At 42.4% G+C, this 23330-nt stretch overlaps 1 protein-coding gene across 1 annotated transcript in view; it reads left to right on the forward strand.

The window, feature by feature from the left end:
* The first annotated feature begins 14456 nt into the window (after nucleotides 1-14456).
* The window catches only part of CHN2 (chimerin 2), a 172864-nt gene continuing 163990 nt past the window's right edge, over nucleotides 14457-23330 (forward strand). Inside the window, exon 1 of the mRNA XM_075728238.1 lies at nucleotides 14457-14535. Within this exon, the coding sequence (XP_075584353.1) occupies nucleotides 14487-14535 (49 nt within the window). The 5' untranslated portion in view covers nucleotides 14457-14486. The remainder of the gene's footprint in view (nucleotides 14536-23330) is intronic.

Here is a 23330-nt window from a genome sequence, read left to right on the forward strand (position 1 = left end):
AGAATTTCAGTAGTCATAACAAAGTTAAGAAAGAAATCTTTCAGTGTAATACTTCAGCACCATTTACTCTTCCATTTTGTATGACAGCAGCTCTTGATCCCTCCAGGAAAGACTGAAATACTTCACTCTTAGTGGCCACTATCAACACACATGGCCAACTGACCTTCTTGACTGAGGACGCCACAGTAGCCAAAAAATCATTCATAAACACAACTGCACAGCTTTGTGTCCTCAGAATAGACCTTAAAGCCTTAAGCAATGAAATTATTGTATATTTCTGCAGCAAAATATCCTGACTAGTTTTGAATTAAGGTCACAATAACCAAATAGTTCACCCCTTGAGGACAACTGATGATATTTGTTCTTACCTGTTATTCTGTTTGAAAAAATCCATCATTTAAAAGCTCAGAAAAGTACATAGACTGCTGCTTGCAGGGGCTGGAGCTACAGGTGTGATATTTGTTACCAGCTTGCAAAACACATCCGACATGACAGTGAGAGTTCCAGAGAAAATAGCTAAGCAATGACTAAATCAAGTGCTTACAAGATGCCAATACAGTTGTTTATTCTTACAGTGTAGAACAGGCTTTGACTCCTGTGCAAGGCTCTTGCTCTCTACCCCAAGCTTGTACCCACTTTCCTTTACTTAAGAAGTCATTTTGGACAGTGGAGACTCTTCAACAGGAAAGGGCTTATCAACCAGTTTATTTTAAAACCATCCACTTTCTACAAAGTGCCAGGATTCTTTTCTGAAAAGTATCCCAAGACAGTGACATTAATGGAGAGACTCCATGGCAGCACCAGCTTAACCAGTGTGTTGGCTTCTAGGCTTGTTCCAACATATCTTTATGGTAAACTCATTTGCAGGCTATTTTTTATCAGGAGAAACTGAGAGGCAATACTCTCCCCTTAAGCTTGTAATACATTTGCATTCTCAGATTTATTTGCAAAGCTAATTTCAGCATAATTTTGGTTGGAAAGATTTGTTTGGCTTATATTTTACGTTGAATGCTCAAAATGCTAGAAACATTTCTTTTAAGGAAAACTTAAGATTCATTGGTTCGTTCTTTCACTTACAATGGTAGGAAAAAAGCGACAGGGAGCCAGGACTCCAATGATGGTGTGGCCGGAATTAAAGTGGAGAAAAGGAAATACATTTTCTCAAAACACATACCCAGGCCTGAGAACTCTTTGACCCAGGGAGCTTCACAAGACCTGGAGAGTACCTGAGAAAGTCCTTAGCAATGTCTGAATTGCAATGGCATTGAACTGGCCAAGACTGTTCTGCTTCTTCAAGTCCAAAGATCTCAGCCACTGCAGGACCCCATTTCACTGCATGGGGCACAAATCCCTACATATACAGATTTAAATAGATTAGGATTATTCTCAAGCATGGAAAGGGCTCAAATAGAGGAAATAAGACTGCACAGAACATATCTTACCTCTGTGATACTAAGACCATCACAGGGCAATTGCCTGAAACAAAATGCAGGATTAGTAAAGAGAATAGATTGGCCTAGTAAAACAAATCCCTCATTCTAATCCTTGTAAACCAAGTGGACAAAAAGCAGTAAACCAGATCTTATGTCTCTGGGCTAAAGAAGATGGAGTTTAATAAGATGGAAGATTTAGAAGAACATCCAATTTTTTTGAAACTCTGGGTAGGACTCAGTGCTCGATGGGATTCAGTGCCAGTAGAGCGGAATCAGTTTCTCTAAAATAGATACCTATTAGCTAGGCAGCTCTTTAAGATCCATTGATAATATTGACAAAACCTTGATTGACTCTAATGGGACCTAAGTCACTAAAGCATCTAGGTGCTTAAATGTAGGTGTCCTGATATTGTGGATCCCACCCACTATGGGGTGACTTGAATGGTTCATAGCAAGTTGTCTCAGTTGGAAACTCTCAAACAAGAGCACCCAAGGACCCAGAAGGTGTGTCGAACTCCAGTGAAGCCTGAGAGACATTCAGAAGTCTAATCAAGGAGCAAAAATAAATATCACTACTCTTCACATCTGTTTAGCCACAACCTATAGTTTTGACTTTCCGACATGTTTTGAGATACACTATTGCAATTAAGAGAGAAAAACTGAAAGCAAATCTGAAAAGTACATCTAGATATCAAAAATATTGTATCTTGTTTCAAGGTCATGAAGACATTCTGAGGCATATTGAATTTAGAACAAGAACCAAATTCCTATAGCTTAGGACAGCTAACCATAGTTTTGAGAAAAAATCAAAGTCTAAATAGTTTATGAATTGCAGTGAAAAACTGCTGTTCATGTTACTAAACACAAAAAGAAATAATACTGAAAGAAGATGCTGATTCTGGATTTTGGTAAATCTATTTCTTATTATACCTTTTCTTCTCTAATAGTTTGATTATCAGTTTTTCTCTGATAATACTGACTTGATTCCTGGGTCAAGTAACTCCACTGACTCCCATTTCTTCACTCCACCTATGGCATACGTACAAGTTCTCTTGGCTTCTTCACTTTCCTTAGCTGTAGCTTAAAACTGAGTTCACACAGGTTTTATTCAACAGAGTTCTGTCAAATTATTTTCCAAGACTATCTACAAAAGGTTTCTAATATTACAGAATCCCCCAGTCTCTCAAGTTGTAGACATTCACCCATCTCGCACCACTTCTGGGACAGTCAGGCAGATGTTACCAACACACTATTCCTCTTCTATTTGCAGATGCAGCTGCATCTCCAGTTCTGTCCTAGGAAGTTATAATGCTTAATCATTCTCTGCTACTGAGTGATCCATAGGGGATGTAGTTTCTAAGAAGATGGTCCAATTTGTTTGATGTCATCATCCCTCAAGGAATTGCATTTATGACTGAGTTGAATGTTAATGTTCAGCATTCCATATTCTAAAAATGTCAAAAGGTCTACGGAATAATCTCTGTAGCTATTTCTTTGACGCAATGTCAAGGATAAATATTAACAGGTCTACTATAAATATAAGCATTTGCCCTACAAAAAACACTTCAAAGAGTATAGAATCCATCCCAGCATCTTACATATACCAAATCATGCACAATAATGATTCCCTGTCTAATGATGGTATTAAATTGCAACTCAAATTCATGTCAGTGAAAATTAATTTAGTATTTTTCACTTACAGGCATCAGAGGAAAATGAGTTAAGACAGTCCTGATACAGGCTGTGACAGAAACATTTGTCTTCCAATGCTTGTAAATAAGAAAAAAAGGAAATAAGAATTGATTGATAAAAATTTGACTGGGTAAGTTTAGCCATTTATTAGTAGGAAGCAACTGCTACTCACAGATCTAGTCTGTATAATGCACCATACCGGGAGAAAAGGTTTTCTTATCCAGCCCAAAGATGAAATCAATAGTCACAAAACCATACCAAAACTGATGCTCCACTCAAGTTCTGACTGCAGCTTTTGACAACTAGTTTCTGATTCTAAAAGAAGTAGGATAAGGTCTTTTATTAAGAGGCAAAATAATTTAAGATTCATTTAGTGGCTAATGTTCTCTATTTCCAATACCATGAGAACAATAGTATGTGAACTAATTTTAACATGTGGAAAGAACATTTAATTTTATCAGAAGGAAACAATGAAGAATCTAATTTATTCTCCACATGTGTGCATAACCCCCATTGATATTAATAAGAGTTAAGCAGCCTATGGAGAGGAAAATAGGCACCCAGATGTGGCAAAATGTTTTAAGAAAATTATCTGCAGCTTTCTAATGACCACAGAAATTATTTCTTTTTCTATACCAGTGGAGAGAGAAAAAGGGCTTCATATCCAGCCAGTCATGAAATGTTTCTGGCTTTCCCAAGGCTGTATGTATGTGAGCAGTAGGACATACACGCACACTGACAGATGTGTATATGGGCGGTGTCTCACAGACTCACACAAGTACATCCTTCTCAGCTGTTGCCTCTTTTCCAACCAGGCTGATCCATGGCACAGGGCTGTCTGAAATTCTGCTACTCTTCCCACTGGCTGCTCCTCCCAACTAGGGATAAAAGAAGATAAATTTTGCTTAATTCATGTATTTTTTGAACCTGAGTGTTTAATGTGCTGTCAGGGGTAGCTGACAGGACCAATAAAGGCTGGTGAACAACCTTATTTAGCCTGTGCCACAGTTTGCCTTAGTTCTACTAACTTTGGTGAGTGTGGAGGGTTAATCTTGGTTAGTCACGGGCAAGTTTCCTCAGCTGCCCAGTGGCACTCCCACAGAGGGAAGTGCTTTGACTTCATCCTTAACATTTGTACCAGGCATTTCCATTTTCTTTTCAGGACAAACTTTGATATAAGTTGTTGATGGTTAGCAAGTAATTCCACCTAATTCTTCATTCTTCTGAGGCTTTTCCTTCTGAAGACATGCAAATACTTTGCTGTTCCTGTGGTGGAGCTCTTTCCCTTCCTTTTCTGAACGTTTTGAGAACGCAGTGCTCCTAATGCTCTTGGGCAAAGCCACCACGGCTAAATGGGACCTCTGCAGAGCCTGAAAAGGTCATCTCTTTATTGGTGTTCACAGCAGGAGTTTAACTGAATGACATCCAACTTTCTTTTCACAGCATTCCCTGGGGAACTGCCCAGGTCTTGAAATCCTGCACTGTATGTTCTTTGTAGCCAAGAACTTGCAATATTGAACCAAATCATCTTTAACACATTTACAGCCCCTATTCTGTCCAGCTAAGCTCATGATGTATTAATGTTATTTACACACAGATACTTATTTATGGCTCTTTTACATATCTTTCATCTGATTTTATCTTTATTTTAATGTGCAATTTTAGAGTCATATCATTTGAGGCACTCACCTCTGATAAAATTCCCTAGAATTTGCATTTCACCCCATGTTTTTACATGTTTCAAAATGTCATCGTAATAATGAGAGCAGGACTTCCAAGGTTTTGGTTTCTTTTTATATCTGTGGAATGAAAGGCAGGTTGGGCATGGGCACCTCTGTTTACTTTCTTTTTGAATCACAGACAATAGGATCGTCAGTCATTGATGAAAGCTCATTTGTACTCTGAATGTTTTCCTGCCCACTTAAGCTGATTTTATATAACATGCAAAATGAGTATTCAGTATTGAGTTAATTATGCACCAAATAGAGTAAGCCAAATAATTAGCTTAATCAAGCATTCTTTTTTCCTTAAAAAAACCCAACAAACCAACGCAACCAGAAACAAACCAGAGAAGAGCTATGACAAGTATTATGGATAGGCTCCTGGTTTGACTATCAGGAGACATTCGTTCCCTTCCTGGTATTGTTGTTTACCTCTGATGCTGATTTTAAACTGGAGACTTCACTTCGTCTTGGTTCACTTTGTCAGCTTTTTCCGTTGTCAGTTTTAGATAGTTTCTTAGCAAAGTTCTATTTATGGTATAAACCTTTTTTTTTTTTTTTTTTTTAATAGCAAACTGTCTATGGTATAGATGTATGCTTTACTACATTTTCATTAAAATGTTCCCTCAGTTGTGCTTTTATCCTTACAGGCCAAATATGCCCCCCAAATTCACAAATAACAGGTTTAGAAATACAGATTTCATCAAAGTATTACTGGGAATTTCACAGGGGGAGGCCTTGATGATAGTGAATTTGAAGAAGGTTTGGTTTTAACTGCACCAGGACCAAGACCTGGCCTTCCCTTCAGGGTCAGAGCTTTCACATACTTAAAATAGACCTGACTTAGGAAATCAAAAGTGGCCAACAGCCCAAATTTGAAGAGCTCCTGTCCCTACTGCTTGGTGTCTCTATAGATCTGAACTCTTTATTGTCTGCATACAAGATAACTTTATCCAGTTCTGAATCCGAGACAAAGCTTATCTTTTTTTCCTGGGAATTTGGACAAGAATTTGTTGCAGGATACAGGCAGTTTTATTTTTAACTTTTTGGTAGAACTCCATCGTATCATCCGTTATATATTTTGGACTGGATCCTTAAAACTACAGCAAAGGATCTCAGGCAGAATATAGATGCTTGGGAAACCTGAACACAATGAGCAAGGTAATCCATGATGCCATATCTTAGAATAAAGTTAAACTTACTAAAATGTAGGATTTCCCAGGATCATTCTTCAATACCGAAGAACTGCAGAACTTCTTTGATACTGGCCCCTTTCTCACAAACCCATTAGAGCTCAAGATCCCATTTCTAACCTTCTTTGCAACTGAGAAATGATAAGAATAGATTTGTCAGTAAACCTGAGCTTACCTGACAGCTGCCCTTGGTGGAATGGTACTAAGCAGGTGTGTGTGTGGGGGGGGGGTTATTGCTTGAAAGGATGTATTTTCATTTATAAATACAACAAAAACTCTGAACTTTGTCAGTAGGAACATTTGTCTCTCCTGGTTTATTTCCTCCTCCCACTACTACATAAAAATATATATTGACATTGCCTTGTGGCATTACAATTTTTATTGTGGTGCATTATAGTTTCCAAAGCACATCATTTTTTATGATACATGGTAGCTTAAAGGGAAAAGCAGTATCCAGCAGGGAAATGAAGGGTGAAACACTGGCCTCTTTGAAGTCAGTGAGAAAAACTATTACTGCCTTAAGCAGAGGCAAGGTTTCAGTCCAAGCATTAAGGGACAAATGTGGAGCCATATATTGATTTTATCTTAGGTAAAACCATAGAGAAGAGAAATGCCTTCATCTCGAATCTAGGATGCTTAATATCAGTAGGCCTTTAGCAAATTGCATTACATAGCTGAATGGTATGTTGGTCCAATGAAACATCCAAAATCTCTACATTTGACCTGTGATTCTATAAATGAAGAAAAAAGAACCCAACTGCAAAACCATTATGGCTGGTAGGATTTCCGTTTACATATGTGATGCAGAGCATCCATATCTGAACATATTTAAGAATAAAACAGCCAAGCTTGAGGCTACCCCAGCCTATATTAGTAAATTCAAAAGTACACAAAATTACCTCCAGACAGAATTTTATGAAGGGGCAGAAAACATTTATAAATTAAAAACACATTAAGATGGGATCTCTCCTCTAATAGCTGCCCCTCTATCATTTAAAATATTTGTAGCTAATTAAGAGAATCTGGTATCACAGTTAAACAGGGGAAATATTGAGATAAATAATTCATGAACATCTGAAGTAAATAACTTCTAAATATATATTTTGACTAATTTACTTTTGACAAATAAATGAGCAAAGCTTTGTTTTTGCAAGAGTCTGTTGAACACAATTTTCAGTTCTGTAGCTGAAATAAAATTTATTTTGGACAACTGCCGATTTCATTTCTAAAGGCTCATAACACATGACTTAGATAACAAATCATGCAGCTCCACCACTATTTGTGAATTTTGAGTATCCAAATACATTTTTGCATTGAACAGTTGTCAAACAAATCCATTAGCCAAAATTTGTCAGTACGAAGAAATGCAGTGAGGATGCTGGAACAGAAAAGAAATTAATTACTTAAATCTTCATAGGTTTGCATATAATTCACATGCAAGGAAAAAAATGACAGAAGAGTTAAAACAGCTCTGCTCTGAGCCCCGCTCTTTCTTCCATCTTAATGAAAGAGTAAAGCTGAGTCTTTGATATCACTGCATTGTCATGGTAATTGGGAAGCTGTGAATTCAACATGATGACTTTACCGTAGGTTCAAGAAAGAGGAAATGTTGAACTATGAGGAAAAGAATTTATTAAATATCAGTCTAGATAAAAGACCAAAGGTTAATAAAAGCTATGCAGTGTACGTCATGGAGTTTCGTTTTAAGTATGATCTACTTGGAACAATTTGGTAAGAAAATCTCAGTTTAGTACCAGTAGGCCCATATTTCATGCAGTGTTTGTTAGTATGTAGTAACATGAGAATCAGAACATTCAGAAAAAGAGACTGATTGTTGTTAAGTTCTTCAAAATTTTTTCTGTTCTTGTTTTTCCACCTCTCCATCTATATCAAATTATGTGGTAGTGCTCAAGAGGGTTCAGAGTAGCTTTTATACAAACATGACCTTCACACTGAAATGTGATCCATTCTGTTCAGAGAAAGGCGGTACAGAAACATGAAGAAAATTCCTCTTGTCCTATATATGTTGTACTTGTCTGATACTTCTGCCTGGACCAACAAAAGGCTTCGCTGTCCAAAATTATGAGTGTTTGTGGTTCAGTAAAAGATTAGATATCTGCTTAAATATTTAGTAGTCTTGGGTTTCATCCCTGGAAAAATTTAAACAAAATGCTGTTATGTTCCAAAGTAAAAGCTTGACCATGATGTAAAGCAGAACTATACTGCAAGTATTTTTGACTTTTAAATTCTGTTCTCTAAGGTGAAAGATTTGAAACTTGCTGCTTATTATTAAGAAAGGAAAAACACACTGAAGTTCAATTTCACCAGAAATTTTTCTGCACAGGTTTTTTTTCAGATCAGGTCTAATGGCAGTTACATAGTTGACTCTAGTAATTTCAAAGTCTTTATCAGCTTCCAATTACAGATTAGAGCTCCACTGTATAAAAAAAATTGAAAACAACATAACAAGGAAATTCTCTGCCCCAGTGAATGCTCAATCTGAGATTTAATTAAAATAGGATGTATGAGACAGGAAGAAAGATGAAAGGACAAATAGGATGAATGTTCATAAATTAGTCATAGCAGCAGATTTAGCACTCACAAGTGATGACCAGCCTATTTGCTGTAGGTTTTTTGCAGAGCTAATAAAATTCAATAGATACCTCTAGTTTGTTCACCAATTAAAGGTGCAGAGCTAAAAATTGCACCAGGTCTTAGGGGTCTCAAACATTCCTCTTTGGAGTATGAGGAAAAATGTGAGAAATCACAGAGAGTCTTGAACTACACCACCACCTGCTGTTGCAACCATTATGACTCACATAATTTATTCATACCCAAATACAGTGTGCGTCTGCTATTTATTGATATTTTGGTTTATTTTTCTTATTATGGCTTGTGCTTATATTGAGTAAATTTCCAAGTACAGTGGCAACTATATAAATATGGATTATATATTGCTTATAAAGGCCTTTCCCTTTCATAGCATCAAAGAATGAATAATGCATTTCCTCCCTTTCCAGCTAAGCAATATAAACATCAAAGGAAGGATTAGCATTTTAGGTCTTTGACAACACTAAATCTTTGTGTCATAGGTCTTGCTGTCTTGTGCAGAACATTTATATTTCTATACCTATTACATAATCAAAGCAGTGGGCCAAAATCTTTACTTTCCTCTAATTTGCATAATTAATTAAAACCCAGCATTTTCGCCAAGCTAGCTACACTCACACTGATATAATAAATGCCAACTTTTGTCCTGAAATAAATTTGCTAACTAGGTTTCAAACTCCTCTCCTCTCCACCAGGTTTATGGCGCAGAGGAGGTCACCACTACTCTGCTGTATTAACCCAGCAGTCAGATACAGCGGATTATGCCAGATTGCATAAAAACAATCTGAGATGCCATGACTGCAAAACCAGAAGGGCCTTAAGGATTGTACTGCAGCCATCTACAGAGGCTTGGCTGCTAGGAGTCACCATGAAGCTTGGCTGTAGTACGGGATGGGGAGGGCTTACGGCTGAGGAGACTCAAGGCACACTGATTTTGGGGAAGATTCTTTTAGGAAGGCTGTTATGAAATGGGTCCTGTATAACGGAGACTTCAACAGGTGGAAGATAGCAATATAAATGATTGTCTGCCTTAGATGAACTTCTTTCAGACTGAGTAAGCCAGGCTGATGCAGAGATTCATGTCGCTACAGGCCCTATCTAGTGACCTACCTGTTCTTTTTTCATCTTTACTTGTATTTCAGATCTCTTCTTCTGAGCAGGAAGCATTCTGCCAAGTCAGTAAAATGAAAGAAATTCTAAGCAGAAGTCTTTGCCTCCACAGGCAAAGTGCCTATTATGTCTAAAGTTGAATGAGAGGAAACCAGGATGTTAAATATGTGTGGATACTTAGATATGCAATAAGCAATTTGGTCAAAAGGGAAAAATCTGGCTTCTTGAAGGAAAGCAGTGCAGTTCTGCCTGCTTTCCTTTATTTGTTATTTCTAGGTTTTCATCCTGCTGTCCGGGGTAAGGGTGACTTTCTGCTTGCTTTTATCACATGGGAACATAAAAACCTATTTATCAGCTAGGATTTGCCTTGCCTTCACAAAGTCATTACAAATTAGCTAGGATACTAATGACTGTGCAGTAGGCAGGTGGCCTGTCTGCTCTGCAGAGCCTTTGTTTTGAAATAAGGACACAAACCAGTATATACCAGTTGGCTGGGGAGCCAAGGCCACTCCAGGGGCCACTCCATAGCACAAAAGCAGCACAGACATGTCCTCAGCTGTCAAAGTCACTATGGTTTGCACCGATGGCTCTCCAAATGCAGGTCCTCATCCTGCTCATACCCATAATTTTAGCAAAATATGTTGTTCCAGCAGAGTACACACGACAATGAAATTGTGCATGTACCTACACATCAACAGGTTCAGAATTACACTGTGAGAGTTACTTCCAAATGTAATTTCGCTTAGTTTTCTGTTGGGTTCAATAGGTCTTGGGTTGTAAGACTTATTATTTGCTGTAACTTCATGGTATTTACTCATTTTTGGTTCTCGGAGAACAAAATGTGTGTAAGCTCTAGCTTGAATAGGAATCCTACCATGCAGAAGTATGAGAGTGGATGATTAGGATACAGAAATAACCTAATACACTGGAAGTTTGGAGAAACTCTTTAGATATTTTCATAGATTTCTTTGGAAACAAGCAGCAATGCTTTTGGGTTCCTTTAATCTTCCAACTATTACTTTGGGCTTCCCACATCTGTTAGCTTTTGGAATACAACGGCCTCTTTCTGCAGTGAGTTTATTGTTATTTCAAATATTGTGTTGCTAGCTGGGCTTTAGCATGAGGCAGGCAGTCACTTCTTTGGAATTTAGATATAGACTGAAGACTGGTTTGTTCAATTTTTGTTCCTTGACAGATTCCCTAATCTCTTCATGAAAAAAAAAAAAAAGAAAAGAAAAAAAAGGCAAAAAACCCCACCCAAAAACCCAAACATTGAAACTGTGTCAGTAAAAACTGCATTGAACCAATCTAGAAGCAAGGAAATCTTCAAGGAGTCTTCCCCAGGAATGAAAACCAGAAAAGCTTTCAGATCTTTCTCATGTGTAATACAAAGCATTTGTTTGGTATTTTTCCTTTGCAAGTCACTGTTAATGTCAATGGCAGTGTCCATCCATAGGGGGTTTCTAAGGTCATATGCAGGGAAATGTGATTTTTCTGAGTTCCTCAAAACTTTTGGAAGCTGGGACTTCTCAGAAAAGTGCAGATATTGTGCAAGCAGGCACTACATTTAGTTCCACAGGGAGTGTAAAGTGGAAAATTTTTATCAGGCTTATATAAAGCATATACTTATGGAAAGCCCAGGAATAGTTTACATCAAAGAGAGTATCTAGTTTACAATTTAAAGTTTATTCTTGTTATCTGAGTATTTCCACTATTAGTAAAGTATAAATCCGGATTCTGCACAAATTAGACTAGGACAGAATCTGTTCACAGCGTCTATAAAATAGAACTGAGTTTTGATTGCAGTGGCTTCACTTTGCACTTTTTACAGATAACAAGGCTACTTTTGTTTCTTTTAAATTTGCTTCCCCTTTGATCTAGTAATTTCCCCTCTAATTTCATGGCTTTTATGTTCTTCGCTACTAACAAGAAAAAGGCCATCCTGTCTTGAAATGTGAAAGAGTTTCTTTTAATCTACAGTACCTTTCACTTAACTTTATTAATGTACCTTTCAATGTTGTGGAAATTGAGATTACACAACCTCATACCTGCTATTACCACAAAGATTATCAGCAGTTGCCTGTCCTTCAAAGGTATATGTGTTCATAACCAGACATGTTCAGACTCACTGACTTTGGACAGAAAATACTTCATTTGCAATTATTAGAATACCTGGAGTAGTCATTCTTTGAAGAAATTCCTCTCTTGCTTTATCCAGATCTATAGCTGCAAAGATAATTGAAAATTAATTATGAAAATTCTTTTCTGTCTGTAAAGTCTCAGCAGAGTAAGGGGGTTTTCTCTCTTCTAGATTATTTACCTCTTTCCCTGCAGATTCTGCCAGTGTTGTTAACACCACCGTATTTCACTGATCATAGGAGACAGGTTTCCGACAGTTGCTGGAGAGACACGAGGGCAAGACAGTGCTAGATCATGGAGGGAAAAATGAAGATGTAACAGACTGCAAGGAGGCAAATATTAGAAAAATATAGCAGGAGGAACAGAAAAACCGAACATGTAGGAAGCAAGCGAATACCACTTTGAAACATCATGTACTCTGTAAGTGGACAATTTACCAGTATAATCGCGATGTTTACCGTATTACTAGAGTATTGTCCTACATCCCAGGGATCAGCCTGGTTTTATGACCTAATCCAGAAGATAAAATAACTTTCTGCTGTTCTCATCTTGTTCTCAGCATCCAATCTTCAAAACGCGTGACATGAAATATTGGGCCAAAGAGCAGCGACACGCCTGGGCTGTTTTTATGTCTGTCACGTGGCAATTTTCAGATTAGGAAGAGTTAGCACTAAAGCTTGGTTTGAAGCTCGTTCCTTCTCATATGGAGCAAGCCGGCATTACAAAATAAAACCTGGAAAAGCAAGTTGACCTCAGCCGCGTCCTTAAAGGTCCTGGCAGGGATCCCACGGGGGGGTGTGGGACCCGGCGGCCCCGCTCGCCGCGGCTGCGGGGATCGCTGCTACCGGTGTCTCTGCCGCTAGAGGGGGTCTCGGTACCTGTTTTCCCGAGGAAAAAAAAAAGATGGGAACTGACTGGAGGGTCTTGGGGAGCCCGGGTTGTGTTTTGGCTCTGGGAGAAGGGGGAGGCGGCCGGGTGCGGGTTGCAGGGGGCAGGCGGTTTTGCACACTCGTTTGAGACGCTGTGTAGCTGGGTGGGTAAGGCTCAGTTTGCCAAAGAAACTTTAATGCGCTGCCTTGCTCGTCCTGAAGTAACTTCGCGTTACAGACTCTCTTACGAAAACATGGAAGGCTTTCCTAAATCATAACGGCAAATGGGCAGCAGGCTTCTTACAGACCCCGTGCCAGCAAGACTTTGCCACGCCACTGGCTTTTGACAGCCGCATGGCAGCTGACCACCTTCCCGCAGCCTTCTCACCCTCATTTAATAAAATGAAATGGAAGCTTTGGCTGGCGATAAAGCGCCGCGAAGGAAACACGAAGGGCAGTCAAGAGGAGGAAGCCTCCAAGTGATGCTTTCTTGGCGCTTCCTCTTTCCCACCTGCCCATTAAGACACGGGGCAGCGGCCCAGGCTGGTCCGCCGTGCCCGCTTTGGGCTGCTGGCAGCCGGCCCCGGGGGTACCCCTCGGGTCCCCCCAGAGCTGCCGGGCCCGGGGGCGTCGCGGGGGGGGGGGGGGGAGGCCCCAACTGTGGCCGGGCCGGAGCCCCGCAGCGCCCGCGGCCTCCGCTGCGCACCTGGCAGGGAGAGCCCGGTGTTGGTGCTGGCCTGCTGAAAACCGATGCCGGGAGGAAGGGGAAAAAAAAAAAAAAAAAAAAAAAAAAGGGAAGAAAAGTGAGGGTGGGAGGGTGGCCGGCGGGAGGAGGAGAGCCGCGGGGACGGAGGGCGACCCGCCGAGGAAGGAGGCGGACAAAGGGCGGCGGGGGGCGAAGCCCTGCCCCAGGTGCGCAGCCCCGCTCCAGCCGTAGCTGCGCGGCGGCGGGGGTCTGCGGCGGCCCGGGGGAGGGGGCGAGGGCCGGCGGGGCGCAGCCGAGCGCGGAGCCCGGGCTGCGGCAGCGCCGAGGGGGGCGGCGGGCCCAGGCGCTCAACAGGCGCTGCCGCCCCGCGGGGCGAGGCGGGACGGGCGCCGGCACATGGCAGGAGCCGCGCTCGCCGCCAGCCCCGTGCCAGGCGGCGGCGGCGGCGGCCGGAAAGGGGCTTGGCCGCCGCTCGGCGGGGCTGCCGCGCCGCCGGGGCTCGCCCGTGCGGGACCCACCCTGCCCGCTCAGCCGGGGCCGGCAGCCCGGCCGGCAGCGCCGCCGCTTCCTTTGTGTGCGTGAGGGGAGCTGCGGCGGCGGCGGCGGCGGCGGGTCTCCCCGGCGGGCTGTCAGCGCTGCCCGCGAGGAGGCGGGGAAGGGAAGGGACGGGAAGGGAAGGGAGGAGGCGCGGGAAGGCGCTGGCAGGGCGGCTCTCCCGTCGCCGTCACAAGGTAAGCCCCGCTCCCCAGGCGCGGAGCGGCGCTGGCAGCGCCGCGGGGCCCCTTCCCTGACCTGCCGAGCGGTTTCGCCCAGCCCCGGAGAGCGGCCGGCAGCGCCTCGGCGGGGGGGCGCCGCCACCCGCTCCCCGGCGGCGCGGGGAGCCGAGCGCGGGCTGCGGCGGCGGCTCGGCGCGGCGCGGCTCCGGCACTTTGCGATGGGCTGGCGGCAGCGGCGGCCGGACAGCAGCGGGGACCGACGCGGGGCTCGCAGCTAAGGGGCGAGGAGGAGGGACCATGGCCGCATCCAGTAACTCCAGTTTGTCCGGCTCGTCGGTTTCCTCCGGTAAGTTTCTCCGGCGAGCGCCGCGTTTCTCTCCTCCCTCCATTTTAGCAGGGAGCTACCTGTCTGCAGAGCGCCTCGCCGTCCCGCCCGCCCCGAGGTCCCCGGCCCCGCCGCGGTGGTCCCCGCGCGGGCTCTGCCCCGGGGGGCGGCGATGCCCCTGCCCGGGGCCGGCGGTCCCTCAGGCGGCGCCGGGGGGGGAGCCGGGACCGGGGAGGCGAGTCGGGCCCCGCCGCGCCTTTGTGCGGGGCGGGGGCGAGGGCAGCCCCATGCCCGGCTCCCTCGCCGGGGGAGCAGCATCCCTCCCGGCTCGGGAAGGGGAGCGCCCGCGCCCCCCCCCCCCCCCGCCCCGCCAGCGCCTCGGCGGCCGGCACGTTACCGGGATCCCCCGCCTCGGCGTTTTGGGTGGCCGAGGGTGTTCCGAGCCCCGCAGACGGGTGTCCTCTGCAGCTCCGCATCGCACCTCGGCGCGGCGTGCTGGGCGGGGAGGGCCAGACGTGCCCCTCGGTGCGCGTCCTGGCACCCAGGGCGTTTTGAGCACTTCTGCGATACTGGGAGCGATTAAATTCTCGGTCTGGATGAAAAAAATGCTGCGGGTGAAAAACCGCCGCAGGGTTTCGGCCGCGGGGGCCGTGCGAGGAGCTTGTGCTTGCTCTGGGTTTGGGGGATTTTGGGGGTGCTGGGGTGGTGCGGCTGGCTGCCCCGCCGGCGGGGAGGGCTGCCTGCCTGCCTGCCTGCAGGAAGACACAAAAGTTGCGGGGCATTTCTGAGCGAGGCAGCCTGAAATTCCAAGCGGTGACATAATAATACCACCGCCCGCTTCTAAGCTCACTGAGCAGTTATTCTAATATTTAAGTTATAAGAAATTGGCAGAGAGTAATATCCTGGCATTTTAGTGGGCTGAAGGAGTAAATAGAAGGATGAACAACTTTGGGGTTCAAGGGACTTGTGTCTCAGTGTTTTATTTGAGGTACCAGATTGAGAATTTGTAAGAGCGCTTCTTAAACATAGCAATATGTGCTGTGAAAAGCAAACTCCTTTGACTATCAATACAACTGTAGAAAAATATAAATAAATTTAAAAGGCAATGAGCAGCTATGGTTTTTTTAAAGATGGTGTATGTGACTTACACAAGTTGTTCTTTCTGTGTCACTGTTCCCGCGTGTGGCACTTACAGCCAGATCCAAAGAAAGAACTGGCTCCTAAAAATAAATACTTATTCCAGCTCTTTTATTAAAAACCACAAACATTGCAAGCCCTGATTGTCTTAATTAGAAAGCACCTGAAAGAAATAGGCATGAGAAATTCTGCCTTGTGCTCACGTTTGCGATGCAAGAGTCACAAGACCAGAAGGAAAACAAGCAAGAATCAGCTCAACTCAACAGCTTGATAGTTAAGATGCTCATTTGGACAATGTGATCTTTATTTTATGGATCACTTGTATATTTTTACATCAATGTTATGTGATAAAACCAGAAACAACCCTAAAAGCCCGGACTGGAACGTGGGGCTCTCTTCCTTGGTGCTCTAACCATTAAGCTGCAGAAGCATGTCCCCCACGTGCGTAGCGTACTTGCTCCACGAATCTCCAGGTCTTTCTTGCGTACTGTTCCAGCTTCTGAGGCAGGATGCTGAGTGCATACTTCTGAATCCCCTCTGGCTTTACTGAATGTGGGGTCCAGGATCTGACTCCCAAATTGGCAAATGTGTCTCCTTTGCAGTCTTGGTTGAAATGCCTGAACTGCAGGGAAGAGTTGGGAGTTGAGGCACATCCTTGGTCCGAGCAGCTGCTATCGGCTAACTCCGGGTGGCCTCTTGCTCAGCAGGTGAATCTAGCACCAAACGTAGCATCTAGCTGAGGAACTGAGCTCTGGGCTTTAGATGCACATTCTTAAAACTCAGGGGTTTTGGCACTTGACAGTACCCTGCCTTGTATGAAGCCCTTAGCTACAGTCTACAGCAGTTTATGGTTTATCTTTTGTTTTGTATTTTTGCAAGGATGATCACAGCTGAGCCTTGGCCCATGCTTGGGGCTCTTAGATGCCACAATAGTACAACTAATAAATATTGTCAACTGCCTCATAAAATAGCTGAGTGCCCTTGGCTTTCATAACTGACAACCTTGGAGTGTTTTTTTGTTTTTGTTCCACTGCATTCAGACTATGTTTCTTCTATGCACATACTAATCAGAAGTTAAATTTGCTGCAACATGATAAAGTTTCCAATATTAGCAAACACACCATATCTGACTGTGTGCAGCTGTATTTTGGCTGTCTGTGGTTTCAGTTCTCATAACTCAGCAAGTCTTACAGCATATTGTTTGCATAATCTAACCAAACAGTCTTGCTTTTAAATTTAATTTGGTAGAATTTGTATGTATGTTTAACTTACCAATGTGAAGACTTCCAAATAGTATAATTATTTCTATTCCACAGAAGAGGGAAGGTTATACAATACATACATTAGTATCACAATACATTTTACTAATGGAAAAAGGAGGTGAAGTTTGTGGTTGATAGCAGAACACCATGCTGCAGGACTCAGCTCTACCGTTGAGTTGATGCTAGGCTTTGATCAAGCCGTGTAATGTGTTGCTGGATCTTTTGCCCATCTTTAAGAGCAGTTTAGTGTTTGTCCATCTCATGGGGAACTTCTGAAGCCAAAGTGAAGCATTGCTCATATAATCCTTTCAGATCTTCAAATAATCTAGGAACAATTACCATATTTGCAAATGCATTTTAAGCTTCAGCAACACGTCTTTTATTTTTAGGTTTTTTACAAATATGCTCATATACAAACATTCTGAGAAGAAATAAAACTGTTTATCTTGAGACAATATAAATAATTCAAGTTTGAGACCACTGGTAGGGTTTGCTGTTGTTTTGAGGTAACAACAGAAGATCTGCCTCGCTTTTGTCCTTAAATTAGTGTCTGTAACATCCAAATATGTTGACTTGAGCACTAGGACATGATACTTGAGAAATTAGAGGTGACTTGTTTGTTTTAAGAAGTTCTGGGGGTGATAGCTGACATGTACATGCATCAGTACAAGTTGAAGTGGTTGATAGCCAGATTCTGGCCCATCTGAACACAAAGTGGTGCAGAGCAATCTACAGGTTCCTTCTATTCACAGCAAGATTTTGGTTAGCTTTTATTGCCTTTATGGAAGGGCAAGGGTTACTTAGAATCCATCTTACAAGGAGTAAAGAGGTTATTGACTGAGTGATAATAATGGAAATTCGAGTTTGAATGGCAGATGGGAATTTTCATTCACTTTTTTAAAGGGATGATTTCTTCCACCTCTTACTTGCCTTTCTTAAAATACAGATAGTTCTCCTTCCTTAGACAGTGTCCATCTCTTCTTTTGTAAAATCATGTATTCATTATACAGGTGAGCCCAGATGTGTTGTAGGAACAAAGTAGTTACATTAGGCCCCAGGGGGGAGGAAGTCTGCTCATGAATGCTGACTGCTGAAGCCTGAGAATGTTTCTGCAAGTGACCATGTGCAATGTAACATTTCTGTTTTGATTCCTGCCAACTCATATAAATGAGAAAAAATGTTAAACGGTTCAAATATATTTAATATGAGGAAGCTGCCCAAGAATTTTAAGGTGTAGATATTCTGCCTGTCCACTTATGTTTCTGTAAATGTGCAAGTAGGATTTATAGTCTTCACTTGAACTCGTGTCTACATTAAAGACCACAATTTGGTTCTGTCCCAGAGCAGTTGTTTGTAAGCACTACCTGCACAGTAACATGGCAGGATGGTTAGCTGTAGCTGTTGTACAGATGGGGAGCTAATGTGCATGGAGAGCGGTGACTTCAGCTATCAAATAATGGTAAAGCAAGTATTAGTACGTAGGAATCTGTTGCTCCTTTGCTTTCACAGCTAGAGAACCTGTCCCTCCTTCAGAGCTCGTGTCTGTGGTCTGTGTAGGGGTCTCAACAGCCACTGTGAGGCTGCTAATTGTAGGTTCAATAATATTAGGCACTTGTCACGGGCCCCATCTGACAGGAGCCTATGAAGAAAATTTTTCAATAAGCTAGCACTCGCTGGTAACAAAATCTACAGGAGAGCCATGGGTATTTGTATTGTATTTCTTCATATATAGCTTTCTCCCTTTGGTGACAGAACTTAAGCTGCTCTTTGACTACCAGTAGTCATGTTTGAAGGTGGCTGGGGGAGAAAGGGGTATGCTGTGCTGAGGGAAGAAGGTGGTCATGATAAGCAGTTAAATTAAGCATCATTCTTTGGACCTTGGGTATATGCATAGCATATGAAGTGCTGAAATTATAATTACTTCCACTGGGAATTCCACTTTACATCCTGTAATCTCTTCTATAGCACATGTCCAGGTGATCTACTAGCTGTATTCCTTGCAAGCCCCTACATTTTGTTCTTCTCCCTAGATGAAGTGCTGATTCAACCACAAGCAGCATCTTTTCTTTCTCTCCTATCCTCCAAAGAGGACTGTACATGTTTCTATGCTTTCCTTCATGCTGCTTGCTCCTTAAAATAAATATATTCCCTTGCCATTCCCCATTTTACTATTGACCCTCATTCTCACCCATTCTGATTTTTCTTTTTTTAAACTTTGTTGTCGTTGTTGTTGAAACTTGTCAGCTTTTTCCTGGCAAACAATTTACTCTCCCACTTTGTCACCAGCTCCCTCCAGTTTCCTCCACCCAGTAGCCAAATACTGATCGCATACGACTGACGGACTTGAGGCTCTGCTTGCTGGAATGTAAATACAATCCTGAGTGAAAAGCCATTTGTGGCTGTGTCTGCTCTGCTTGTCTAGGGAGCAAAAAATCCAGCATGCTTCCTAGCTAGGCTCCGTGCAGCGGTATTCCTAGGTGTCGGATGTCCTAGCCTCTGCGCAGTTGTGCCATGCAAAGCTAGCACAAAGTGGCTGTAAATCCCAGCTGCCTTTAAGGCTTTGAGCTCCGCTTGAAAAGTCTTCTGCCAGATAGCTTCCCTGTAACGCGTGGATAGGTTAGATAGCTTGGGCTATCTATCAGGTAAGGGTCCACGCTGAAGGTAAATGTAAATCCGAGTCTGCTGAATGATAGCGTGTAATCACGCTTTCTACTCCAGCAGGACTCGGACTGTGCCAAAACCTTTGCCTGAGTCTGAGCCTGTGCTGTGAGAGTGGTAACAGTGGGAGAATTTGGATGAAGACCCAAGGCAAACATGTAAATCTATGTGCCAGTGTACCCAGTATTTTGCATTTTCTATGAGCTCCAAAGATAAATTTGCAGGTGTTAGGCTGAAGGGAGAGCTCTGCACCTTTCTGCTTCCCATCTGAATTGATGCTTCTTCATGTGCTGCGTGCATTTCAAGTAATACCTGTTACTAGGCCAAACGATGGCGTTGAAACACATAGGCAAGCTTTCTGCTACAGGCCTGGGGAAGGGCTTGTGTGTCTTATTGGGGTGGTTTTACTTTTCAGCTGTGTCCACTGCTCTAATAAAAGATACCGCTTCTCCCCACAAACTCCCTGCTTTTGTAAACTCAGATACCTACGTAGAAGATGACTGCTATAAATTCTTTTAAAATCACCAATTATTGATGCTTTTTTTTTTAATTGCAAATCAAAAACTTTTTCTGTCCTGAAGCTCAGGGGAAAAGGCCTTTAAGTATCATTTAAGCATTGATCCTCGTTTAATTAATAAAATTTATGGTTCATAAACTAATTCCTTTAATAAATTGAAAGGCAACTTTTTTTTTTAAATAAATGAACAGAGATATGTTGTTTAAAGGCAGCATAGCTCTTAACTACGTGTTTTCACACGTACTCTGCATTTCGAGAAAGGTAAAAAAACCCTTAACTGGGGGAAGAAGAAAAATCTTTGACAGTTCCAGTAACTTAACAAGGTCAAAATAAAATATTAAAGTCTCCTGACTCTCTGGGGGTCATGAAGGTGCTATGATGTGAAATAGGCAGATATATTGTAAAAATGAAAGTCAACATAGGCTGGTTTTAATTAAGATGCAAGCAAGTGAGAAGAAATGAAATTACTATTGTACACAGATTCAGAGAGATTCTAATTGGGAAAAAGATTAGTAAATGAAAATAGATGTTTATTCTCAATGATTTAATAGAAATAGTGTTGTGAAAATGGCACATAAAAGCTATTTAAATAATGCTGCCATTATGCTGATAAGGTGCTACTTTTGATTTTTAGAAGGGCAATAAGAGTTCTTTTTATTTCTGTTCCTCATGCCAGGCTTCTGCTGGCCAGGGTGTTCGTGCTCTAAATTAAAGCTGAAGTCTTTTGTATTTGATCATTATATAGAACTTGCCATTCTTATTAAAAATAATAAAAATTCAAAAGGGAAAATGCCCAAGTACTCCATTCTGATGTAGTGATTGGTCCAACAGTTAGTTACTGAATGTGTAGGCTGTGATTACTGAGAATAAAATAGCCTGGAAACTGGTACTATGCTTGTCTACTTCACAATTTATCTTATATTGCTACTCTGTAAAGCAAAAGTCTTATTCTTCTTACAGATCTGCTTGTCTCAAAGACATATGTGGAGGCTCAGACAAACAGTCTTTCATGCTGTCATGATGATGACCTTTTTGGATACCAGTTCAATTGACTAGTTCTCGCCTTCTGTTTGATAGTTCTAAGGAGGCTTAGATATGCCAAATGCTGAGCGATTGTAGGCAGGAATATTTTACACTAGTGAGTGTTATATGCAGTCCTCCTGTATGCCTGTGCCCATAATGTTTTATATGTTTCAAATTATAATAATTTGGCTATTATAGTGCATAGGTAAATCTTAAACCCTGTGTTTTAGACAAAGAAATATATTTTTTAAAAGTTGCTTTGTGTGTATACAATAAAAGCATACCTTTGGCTAAAGGGCAGCAGGGGCTGGATTTGCGTTGCTTGCAACACTGAGTGCTGGCAGAAGGTGTTCCCATGCTGGGGAGCCAGTCTGTTGTCACTTGCTCTTCTCTCCTGCAAAAGGAGGAGATCCTTAGGAGATTAAATATTTGGGGAACTGTGTGTTAAGGAATGGCACATTAATATTGCATGAAAAAGCTTTTGTTACAGGGAAATGTAGCAGGGTTTATACAAGAAGCTATAAATCTGTAATTCTGTATATATCCCATTCTTTACAGGTGTAATCACAGTTCGTCTAATAATTATATACAGTAGCTAGTGTAAATGTATAGTTTTAATTGCTATGAATAATAACCCATTCTTGCTGTCTTTTTCTGACCTTTGAATATGAGAATGTAAATCTGAATTTTACATTTGGAGGTGGTTATTACGAACTATGAATCATGCGCAACTCAGCAATAATAGTTTCATCATCCTGTTTTACTCAGCAATAATCCAAATCCCGGGGCTGGAGAGTGAGCGTATCCCTGGTAGAAGGAAACTGGTGTTGCAATAGTGTCCATTAATGTGCTTTAAAGTTTGCTGATGAGTAAGTTCAAACTTGACAGCACAGGCTGATGCATTTGGTAAGGTAAGGGTTTTTAAAATTCAGAAGAACGTGCAAGTGTCGCTTGCCTTGCTTCTGGTATTATTGATCAAGGTCATCACAAAAGAATTAGTTCAGTAAATAAGACATCTGTTCTGAGGATATCTTTATCAGGCAGTCCGATTCCCACGAGACAAGATGTCTCCGGTATGGTATTATTACTGACAGTGTAGAAAGTACTCGGTGAGCCCTTTCTTATCATCAGTAAATCACGTGTCACCTGCTGCGACCTCTGTGTCACGTCATGTTTCTCAGTTTCTTCTTACAAGCTTGTCATGTAGCTATTCCTCTCCTTCTCACCTTCTTGTTGGCTGTTCAAACAATTCATGTAGCTTTTAAAAAACATGTTATGAAGTGCGTTTGAGGTGTTAACGCTTTTTATTTCATCAAAGAAGAAAATTGAATGTTAGAAGAGATGGAGACCTCGGTAAATGAGACTCAGCTTGTTGAGCAGATGTTTAATTGCTAAAAGTTTGTCTTCTCTTGACAGATCAATTGGTTAAATGTTTGGCTTCGTGTTATGGCAAGGAAGAAAAATGGCAAGCACACATCATGTACAGGCATACTGGGCACAGCTACTGCAAAGGCAGGCAGAAGTTCCTGGGAGAAGGTGGTTCTTCTACCCCAGCAATGTGCGGTATGCCAGAGGGCCTGTGCTGTGTTCAAAAGCAAAAGAAGTCCCATGGCTCTTTCAGCATTAAGTTTGCCATCAAAAGACATGGAGTTTCTGTTGTAATATTTTTCTACTGCGTGGAGCTGCACTTGATTCCGCCTTAGTTCCCCGATAAACTAGATCAGAGTGCCCCAAAGGGAAAGAGGAGCGGTTGAGGGGATCATGAAAGACCCAGACAGATCCTCCTTTTTCAGCTTTTCCAAGGCATCTGTGTGGTTGCTGTTAAAGGCAATTGTACGGGTTTTTTGCGTGGCTGAACCCTACCTTTGTGTGCATGTAGCTCTGTACTATTTCTGCATATTATACAGTGCTGTGGCCCCGCAAATAGTGCCAGTCCTTGTATCTCCCTCCCATTTTCACAGAATCATGGAATGCTTTGGGTTGGAAGGGACCTCTAGAGGTCATCTAGCCCAACCCCCCTGCAGTGAGCAGGGACAGCTTTAACCAGATCAGGTTGCTCAGAGCCCCGTCCAACCTGACCTGGAATGTTGCCAGGGATGGGGCCTCCGCCACCTCTCTGGGCAACCTGTTCCAGTGCTTCACCACCCTCATTGTAAACAATTCCTTCCTTATATCCAGTCTAAATCTATTCTTCTTTAGTTTAAATCTATTATTCCTTG

The sequence above is a fragment of the Pelecanus crispus genome, chromosome 2, assembly GCF_030463565.1.
Source record: "Pelecanus crispus isolate bPelCri1 chromosome 2, bPelCri1.pri, whole genome shotgun sequence".
Classification (NCBI taxonomy): domain Eukaryota; kingdom Metazoa; phylum Chordata; class Aves; order Pelecaniformes; family Pelecanidae; genus Pelecanus; species Pelecanus crispus.